General features: G+C 35.1%; 1 protein-coding gene across 4 annotated transcripts in view; it reads right to left on the bottom strand.

Moving 5' to 3' along the window:
- Nucleotides 1-1,916: 1,916 nt before the first annotated feature.
- The window catches only part of CPED1 (cadherin like and PC-esterase domain containing 1), a 266,420-nt gene continuing 257,868 nt past the window's right edge, over nucleotides 1,917-10,468 (bottom strand). For all 4 annotated transcript variants that reach the window (XM_042923099.1, XM_042923100.1, XM_042923101.1 and 1 more), the window contains one exon: nucleotides 1,917-3,637. In XM_042923099.1, the coding sequence (XP_042779033.1) occupies nucleotides 3,425-3,637 (213 nt within the window). In that variant the 3' untranslated portion in view covers nucleotides 1,917-3,424. The remainder of the gene's footprint in view (nucleotides 3,638-10,468) is intronic.

The raw sequence follows: 10,468 nt of genomic DNA, 5'->3' as shown, positions 1-10,468 counted from the left end.
GTTTTCTGACAACTTCTGGTTCATCCCCTTAAGTCAAAGTGATCTATCAAAATACCTTAGTTTCCAACAGCAATCAAAATCAATTGAACTAAAACACACATTTAAAAAAAACAAACTACTGTAGTATTTGCAGAGAAAGGACTCCTTGATTGAGTCAAAATACTCAGAATCTGCTGTAGATTCATTTTGCAATTGAATATATATTTTTTGGAGTTATCAGCCCTGAGCTTACTCAAATTTATGTTTGTTCATTTTAAATACAATAATCCTAGCCACTGATTTTGATAACATTTTTCTTTTGGCAAGGTGGAAAATTCACAGGGAAAAATTTTAGATACCGATGATTCTTTAAGTCTTTGCTCAACTTAAGGACCCATAAGATGATAATTAATAAGATCCTAACGCTGACCGCCTAAGCTCTTAACCCTATTACTGTATTAGACCCCCGTCTCCGGACCATGCCAAAGTATTACCGCTTTGAAATAACTTTTAGTGGGTTACATATTTTTTTGATCAGTTTCTGTTTTTCTTCTTGGAATCCTTCAGTGAAATGGAACTGAAAGAAGAAACTTCAAATACACAACAGCATTATGTTTTCCTCATAAACATTACCAGAACTATTTCCATTTCAAAAATCGGTGATTTATTCCAACACTTTCTAAGTGGAAATTATTGTTTTGTAGAGATGACTGCTAAGCACAGGGGTAACTAAAAGGAGGAAGATCAGATGACCCAAGGGTAAGCCCAACTGGCAGGGAATGGGGAGCCTTTCTTTTTCATATGTCCCTACAGGATCCTATTAGCTTACCTGGATGGCTTGCAAATAGCTCACTGTGCTTTCAAATGCACATACACACACACACACACAATGTCAACAGTGATGCTTGGACATGCTTATGCAGTTATTCTTGATTTTAATATTATAAATGTTTTCTTTAGTTCAGTTTAGATTGGATACTAATCAGTTCTTACCAAAAATAATACACTTCCTTAAACTTTTACATCTAAAAATTTGTTTAAATACCTATTCTTTTTTTTTCTCAAATGATGAACTTGATAAGCACATACAAATACACATGCACACACACACACATACACACACCTAATTCCCCAAAGTAAAATAAAATGTTTTTTCAATTAAGGAGTAAAGAAAATAATCCTAGCATTTCAGGGCCTTATCTTTAAAAAAAAAAACAAAACACTTCACTGCTCTGTGTTCAAAAGTTTTGGTTGTTGGACAGCAGGGAGTTCATCTGATCAAAATTCAGAGGGTATCAGGATTGGAAGGAACTAGACAGTTATCCTATTAAACCACATTCAAATAGTTGAAAGTGTATGATAATATCTTTGCCATGTAATCACTCTATGGTTGTATACCTCCAGTAAAAATGAAAATGAAAGATACTCTTTGAACACAGACTATTACTAGTAAGATATTTATTAATAGTATTGTTACACTTGTTTCTAAAATCTATTATTATTTCAATGGTGAAGAGGTAAATGCAGGACTAACCTCAGTCAGATAGTTATTATAGTTAGGTTGACAGTAAATTACAAGAAACATCCCTGACTATAAACCTATTATAGAGTATATAATACATTAAAACATGATGAGAGGCTGCATGAATTGGCAACATTTTATATCACTAAAAAATAGTCAAAAACCTAAAAATAGTGTTTGCATATAGTTGCAGATATTAGAAAAATCTTTCATTTAATTTTTTTTGTTTTATTTTATATTTGAGAGAGAGAGACAGAGACAGAGAGCGAGCAGGGGAGGAGCAGAGAGAGACAGAGACAGAATCGGAAGCAGGCTCCAAGCTCTGAGCTGTCAGCACAGAGCCGGACGCAGGGCTCGAACCCACGAGCAGTGAGATCATGACCTGAGCTGAAGCCGGACGCTTGACCGACTGAGCTACCCAGGTGCCCCCAAATCTTTCATTTTAAAGGTTAATTCTGTACCACTTAAAAAAATCTATCTGTCAGAGGCAGATATGTATTGTTTATATCAAGTGATAGGTGTGCTTAAATATAACTTAAGACAGTTAAATATAAATTCATGTTTACTTTCATATAAAAATATATATATAAAAATAGAGTATTTAAAGAGGTGGATATTCATACCAAGGAACTGATCAATCAAAATAGTCTCTCTTTTTTTGTATGGTAATGAAATTGAGGTATTTGTACAGTTGTTAATTTCAGACATGTATTGAGTAACACTCTCAGCTTTATTTTTTCCCCAAAAGAAAAATAATCCTTTAAAACACAATTGTAACTGTGGGATAGCTTACAACAAAACACGTAGAATAAAGAAATTCACTATTTTGAAATTAAAATATAGAAGAGAAAGTTCTCAATATTAGAACTAGGTATGTTTTCTATATGTATGTCACAGTTTTAATAAAAAAATATTTTTATTCCTACTCTCAATTTGGATTAGAAAAATCAAAATATAGTTACCAATAACATGGTATTTGTGGACGTATACAAATGCTTTATGAAAATAAATGCCTATGCAAATGCCTAATGCTTTGAAAATATTTACATAAAATGTAACCTTAAATTACATAGGCCTCTAACAGCAAACAAAAGCTTTCTTAAGTAGTATCATCAATAAAACATATTAAAGTAATACATGAGGAACTACATTTTGTTTCTCACTTTAACATTACATTTTTTATCAACTTAGACTGCAGTTACCCATCCAAGTTCACAGACAGGATAGGAGGGAATGTTACTGAAAAGTACAAAGAGTGCAAAGTTAAATCCATTGGTGTTTTAACTGTAAATTACTACACTTCCTATGTCTCTCCTAGAATCCCTCCGAGTTCCCTGTGTGGCATTCCTGTTCTTTTCCTTTCAATTGTAAAATTTAAAAAGTATAGGAAGAAATGTTTTTCCTAAGCATTAGATTACAAAGTCTAAGCTATCGTACACATCACTCTTTCTCCTGGTAAAAAAACACAAGCACAATCCCTACTTGCAAATGGAATGTAACTGCTTTTTTCCCCTCTTCAGTATTAATGTACCGATAGAGAAGATAACACAATACTCAAGAGCATTATCCTTTTTGTCCACATAATTCAAGTGTCTATATTTCTCCCTATCATCATCATGCAATACCTAGCCCACAGTGGTTCCAATTTATGATTATACTTCAAGTAACCTTTTTCAAGCTCTAGCTTTCCCCTTGAAACCAAGTGATTGTCAAGTGCATATATTGACCTTATAAAGCTGTAGGAAGAAAAGTGTTATTATTACTTTTTTTTAAGCCATGTGTGCATTGGTGTATATGTGTGTGCCAGCATGCATGAGTGTGTGGTCAATCCAAGATACCTGTGATGTGTAGGATTTGGTTCTTAGACCACGTCCAGGTGATTGGCTTGCTTCCAATTCCAAGTTCAGTCCTCCTGCAGGGAGTCTACACAGTCCTTTTACTTGCACACATCCTGCTGAGAAGGATTTCAGAGCAAACCTGATTAACTGGACCTCTGACATGATATGGTGATTGAGAATTTGTTACAGAGTCTTGTTGTCGTTTGCTTTGATTGCTGAAATATTTTCCCACAATATGATTTCTTGATTGTTTCATTCTGATAAAGTGATATTCTTTGGATAACTTTGACTTCACTACCTGCAAATAAAGAGCAAAAAAAAAAAAAAAAAAAAAAGTCAAAATCAAGGAGATTCAAGCCCTGCGTAGATTAGTATAACTAACTCACAAACTTGAGCGGCATCTTTATCACAGAGATGTTGCCGAAAGGTGATAAATACGATCTATATAACCAAGAGCCAGAGTAACTTACCTGTCAAAAAACCCCCTAAGGTTGGAATTAGAATTTCTGCCATTTTTCTTACCTCAGGACAGTTGGTTCCAATGCATCTGAGGGATAGTTTCAGATGGTTTCTATACCACACTGTTGCCTCTGTGTGTGTGAGTGTGTGTGTGTGTGTGTGTGTGTGTGTGTGTGTACTTACACCAAATGCTAACATATAGAAAAGACACTGAGGTGCCTGTGCTGGGTCAGTGAATCAAACATGGTACTCTAAACCTGTCACGGCATCCCTTTATAGAATGGAAATTAAAGCTATTTGTGGAGAAAAGAAAAATACTTTTCCATTGCACAACCATAAGCTGATGCTGTTACAATTAGTGGTTTCATTTTTTCTGGGTACTTAGTAAGTTATGGAATTTGTAGAAGCAGGCTATGCCATATTAAGCTAATAACTTATATATGTTTGTACATATGTAAATATATTTATCTTAAAATGTTTTGAATAGGCAGAATTACAAAGCATTTATATAGCATAAAAAGATATATAACAAAAATTTCCTCCCCATCTCTGCTTCCCCACCTCCAGTCATTCAATTTATGAGTGATTAATAATGCAATTACAAGACATTATTTTTGGTCAATATGGACACATAAACTATATATTATTGGTGACTAATGAAGGTAACACTGGCTCACATGGAGTTTTAAAATTCCTTTAAGTGCTATATAATGATTTAGATCCACATTTTTTTATTCCATATAAGAGGATACACTGAAAACAGCTCCAAAAATACAGGATATTTAAACAAATACAAGATACTTATTTTGAAGATAAGGTATTTTTAGTTATATGCAAGTAAGTATGAACCTTTTTAGAAGATTTACTGGACTAGAAATTCTGTAAAGATATAAACCAAAATGTTAACAGTAGTGATCTTTGGGTAGAGGAATTACAGGTGATTTAAAAACGTATTCTTTGTAACTTTTAGTCTTGACTTTTTGAATACAACAAATGTACACTCCTTTATAATCATAAAAATGTTGAAGCTATTTCCATTCTGAAGAAAAAATGTAATAGTAATGCATTTTAAAACCAATTATACCCTGCTAACCCCAAAGAAATGAATTGTTTTCCTGTAGCTATGGGAGGTTTGGTTTTTTATGATCAGGCCTTCAGATGAAGTGACTCTTAAGAAGACCAGTGAAATCAGTGGGTTGTGGTAAGGAATCCCTACGGATGGTAATTCAGAGCTCAGTTTGCAGTTAACCACTGATTAATATTCCAGGTCCCAAGGTTGTAAGTTTCTCTTATGTGCAGTTCTTTCCACCCTGTTTAGTTATACTACAACTTTAAATATGATAGGCCAGGAGGTGCACCAATGTTTTCCTGAAGGTTCTGTTTTGGAGGAGGTGTGTATTCAATGATAGCAAGATTAGTGAACATTTTTAAGGAAGTTTATTTAAGGAAACACTTAAGCATAAATATTACATTCAACCTTGAAAAAATATTATTTCAGTGTTCTGAAGCCAAAATAAGGTTACTTTTGTTTGTATAAGTTTATCTTAAGGTCTGGCTTTTGCAATTGCCAGATGATCTACATGCTAATTAAATGCAAAACAGTTAAAAATACATCTCATTGCAAAAGGTTATATCGTTCTTTAAAATTATCTCAATGTTTTGTATGATTTCAGGGTTGCATTTAATGTTGCATTACAAATGTTGGAGAATGCTAGTGTAGATGCTTACAGCAATCTTGAACGTGATTTATAAAAGACATAACACAAAAATGTTTATGTCCAGTGTCTTTGTTGAAGCCTATAGCTTCTCCTCAAGAGTAGTGTCAATATTTTGCCAGATCACATGGGAAGGTTGATAATGTATTTCTATTTTTAAACCAGTAAGGTGATCTCTGAGAAAGGAAGATGGGATGATGGAGTCTCTTCCACCTTCTGAGGGCCTGCCTAATGCCTCACACAATGCCACTGGTCACAGCAAGCTATTCAAGATTGATTCCTACACATCTATCCAGGGCTTGGCCCAATAGCACTTAATTCAGTTGGTTTCCTTTGAAAGCTATTTTGCAAGAGATAATCAAAGACAATAACTTTCCTAATTCTTTGATTAAGCCAGTATTACTTTGAAGCTGACTCCTGAAAGATGACAAACCTACAAAGAAAGAATTACTTCAATTTTGATTTGTCAAAATAAAGATGTAAAAAGTCCCCTCAAATACTATTGTAAATTGAATCCAGGAGTCTTTAAAAAATCCAGCATTATTGTGCACTATGCCACTAGCACATAAAATTTATTTCAGGCATGCAAGTTTTAACATTACAAATATTTTGTTATAGAAAATCACCAAAGAATTATTTGTAGCTATATGATTGTTTACCTGGAGAACCCAAAGGAATCTACCAAAAAATAATGAGATGGTATAAAGTTAATATTTAAAAATGATATAGCTTTTCTATATTCTATCAATAATTAAGAAGAGATATATCAGAGAAAAGATCCCATTACAATACTAAAACAATTTCATTCAGTTTAGCGATTATGCAGGTGAAGAAAACATGAAGTTTAAAATTTTTTTTTAATGTTTATTTATTTTTGAGAGAGAGAGTGAGAGCGTGAGTCGGGGAGGGGCAGAGAGAGGGAGACACCGAATCGGAAGCAGGCTCCAGGCTCTGAGCTGTCAGCACAGAGCCCGAGGCGGGGCTCAAACCCACAAGCAGCGAGATCATAACCTGAGCCTAAGTCGGACGCCAAACTGACTGAGCCACCCAGGTGCCCTCAAAACATGAAGTTTAATAAAAGGAAAACATGAACAAATGGAAAGACATACCACGTCAAATCCCTCCAGATTAATTAAAATACTATGCCAATTGTAATCCCAGCAGTATTGGCGGGAGGGGGGGAACCTGACAAAGAAATCCTAAAATACATCTAAAAGAATAAATGTAAGAAAATAACCAAGACCAGTAACCAAATAAACAGTGGTGGGGGGTGGGGGGGATTTTCATTACCAAATGTTCACTCATCAATATTAACTGAGTCTACCACCAGCCTACCATAGACCCAGTTTTTTGTTGCATAAGTCAAGTATAAGCAGAATTCAATACTGAGAAAATACAGGGATGTCCTTGCTACAGATTAAAATGCATTTCATAAACTGCTATTCTTTCCTAAAAGTGTTTCTAGAGCAATAAAGTAGTTCTAAATGAAGCCCAATGTTATATAAATCTAGCAATCATAAATGCTGACATTGTAAGAGTATTAATTACATGGAATTAAAATCAAGAGTGTATGTATAAAATGGAGCTATGTACCAAACTGCTAATAGAATCTCCAATGGGGAAGGGAGTGAGAATTGAGGGGCATATATGACATAAAGGCTGGAATTTTTTTTTAAGATTTTATTTTTAAGTAATCTCTACACTCTATTTGGGGCTCGAACCTACAACCCCGAGACCAAGAATTTGCATGCTCCACCGACTGAGCCTGCCAGGTACCCCTAAAGGCAGGAAGTTTTGTTTTTATTCTGTATACTTATTTTTACATTTTTACAGTTAGCAAGAATTCATGTAATCCTTGTATAATAGAAAAGCAGTAGAAGAGATTTACTGATTTATTTTTTTCCATATAATATCCAATTTTCAATCTTCAGCGTTCTCTGTGAGAAAACACATGGAGTAATTCAAATATGGTCCCTACCCTCAAGGGGACTATATAAAGACACATGTCTAAGATACTTGAAGTAAGCACAAGAATGAAATGACTTCAAAGACATTGTCTGAGACTAGCTCCCCAAGGTCAGGCACCATGTTGTTTCCACGTAACGAATAGTTTCTTCATACGTTACTTAGTGCTAATTTATGGTGGGCATGGTAATCTGTTCACACAGCTATTATTTCTTTGAACTTACTTGTCAAATTTAGTCTCCAGCATTGCTGTCAAACTATTATCTCCAAGTTTCAAAATATTACTTTATTTTACCTACTCTTATGGGCTCCAAAGTGCAGGAAAAGGAGTTAGCTACAATTGTAAGGCTTGGAAATGTTTTGCAAGTGAAGATGTTGATACCTGTACAAAAAAGGGCTAATTGCTTTTTTTCTTTGATCTCTTGTGTGGAAATGTGCCCGTTTGGGTCCTTCCCCACATCAGAGGACCACTTAGGATTATTAAAATCCAACTTCCTGAGAAACTTAACAGAAATCCATGGGGGAGGGGAAGGAAAAAAAAAAAAAAAGAAAAAAAAGAGGTTAGAGTGGGAGAGAGCCAAAGCATAAGGGACTCTTAAAAACTGAGAACAAACTGAGGGTTGATGGGGGGGTGGGAGGGAGGGGAGGGTGGGTGATGGGTATTGAGGAGGGCACCTGTTGGGATGAGCACTGGCGTTGTATGGAAACCAATTTGACAATAAATTTCATATATTGAAAAAAAAATAAAATCCAACTAAAGTGTCAAATGGAATGTGGCTCTGAAAGAGAGATGTTCTCAATACAAATGGTAGGTTACCTCTGGGGCACAGTAATAATAACAGTAAATGACAAAAGTGATCTATTAGAAAATATCATGAAAGAGACCTTGAACCAAAGACAAAAGACTCTAGACGTGTTTGTATAGGGATCGTCTCAACCAGAGACAAATTCTAAGTGTTTGATGCTGACAAATGCTCCTTTAAATTTCGGCGCATGTGACCTGGCCAACTGAGAAAGAGACGTGTACCTAGAGGGATAAGGAGGTATCACCTATGATTATGTAATGGGATTTGGCACACGTTTACATTACTCTAAACATGAATGTTAAATGACAATTCTTTTGACACTTTACTTATTTTTAATATTCATTTACTTATCTTTGAGAGACAGACCGCGAGTAAGGGAGGGGCTGAGAGAGAGAGGAAGACAGAGAATCCAAAGCAGTCTCTGCCGCTGTCAGTGCAAAGCCCAAAGCCTGACACGGGGCTCAAACCCACAAATCGTGAGATCATGACCTGAGCCGAAGTCGGAGGTTCAACCGAGTGACCCAGGCACACCTCTTTTGACACTTTAAAATACTCCAAAGTAACTCTTTGTTTTTAGCTTTGTGTGTGTGTGTTTGCTGTTGTTTATTTTCTTTTTATGAGTTTACTGTGTCAAATTACACATTAGGAAATAACATTAGGAAGCAATAGTGAAGGACAATTGGTCCTCAGAAAGTGTGATAAGCTGTTTGGTCAGCATTGTTCTATAATCACAAGTATAAATGTGACAATAAAAATTATCTTTCTCATGACAATGTTCAAATTTAGATTAAGTTATATGTAAGAATAGACTTTCAAGTAAAGATGACAATGTTTCAAAACAGTAATATATTTGTAATATATTAACTATAGAAACTTAGGAGTAATTTTGGTGCTGGAAGCAATTGCTGTCATGATAACATATTATAGAAATGTGGATGATCACATTTTCTGTGACCCAGGGTGACAAGAATTGAAATTCTGTGCTTTGGCGTGCAGAAGTAAGTTTTACTTTTTCATAGGTTCCTTATATGCTAAGAGATCTCCCAGTTTATGATTGTAGATCTTTCTACATATCTGTGTAATTAAAGACCTGGGCACAAACACATTTTAGAAGGCATACAAATGGCCACATTTCAACTTGACTGGCTTTGTCCAATGGTTATTTTAAGACTACTCAAACAAATGAAAAACTGTCATAAATTTACACAACAAAACTAACATTGCAACTTTTACTATTAAATGCATGTAATTTCAACCCTCAAAATTGATTTCACATAAATTTTAATCAGAATGAGTATATTACCATGTCAATTAACTGCTGCATCTGAAATAACTTAGAATTTTTGAAAAGTTACTACAAAAAAGGGAAAGCTTGGTGAATTATTGGAAAAGTGTCAGGCAGATTATAAGCAAATGCCTTTCCTAAAACTGATCTTAACCTGAATAACACCCAAGGAACTTCTGATGTGGTTCCAGATCCACAGAACAAAATAGAAAACAATTTTCAGTGGCTCAAGCGTTCCAAAATCTCTCTAGACTGGATTAAGGGGGATGTTCTGATTATAAACGTGTTTCACGGACAGGGATGGGCTATAAAGAATGAGGGTAATGGCTTTCCACAGTTGGAAAACATGAGCTTGACCAAAATGTGCTAATGTGGTCTTTTAAAACAAATGTATACTATTGAAGTACTTTTTATTTGGTATAGTCATTCTGCAGCCATGACATTCAATCCAAGATCCAGTCACCAAATTTATGACCAGCTGAAAAAGTAGCCCAAGAATTCACAGAAATGGAACAAAAATAAAGCAACAAACAATAGCTACAAGCCAGTCCTTATAATTCATGGTTCCATTTCAGGAAATCGTGCAATTTTTACAGATAATAATGATTTTTTTCACCCTCCCCCCCAATATTGAATCATGGCCACATGAAATAAGTATGTTTTGATTGAAGGGAATCCAACTTCTGAATGGGTCAAAGATGCTGAGGATTAGAGGGCAAGACTAAAGTTTTCTTTAGGAATGAGGAATTGTTTTTTGTTTTTGGTGTTTCCAGATTTGCAGTGTCTCAGTCTCTCCCCCCTACCTCCAAATCTCCAGTCCTTCTTACTCCGACAGCTGAGTCTTTTTAACTCCTGCTCCTTAGGCAGACCTCAGTTTCCGGCTCTGGGACAAATTCTGC

The sequence above is a fragment of the Panthera leo genome, chromosome A2 (assembly GCF_018350215.1).
Source record: "Panthera leo isolate Ple1 chromosome A2, P.leo_Ple1_pat1.1, whole genome shotgun sequence".
In the NCBI taxonomy this organism is placed as follows: Eukaryota; Metazoa; Chordata; class Mammalia; order Carnivora; family Felidae; genus Panthera; species Panthera leo.
This window is presented reverse-complemented; position numbering and strand designations above follow the sequence as displayed.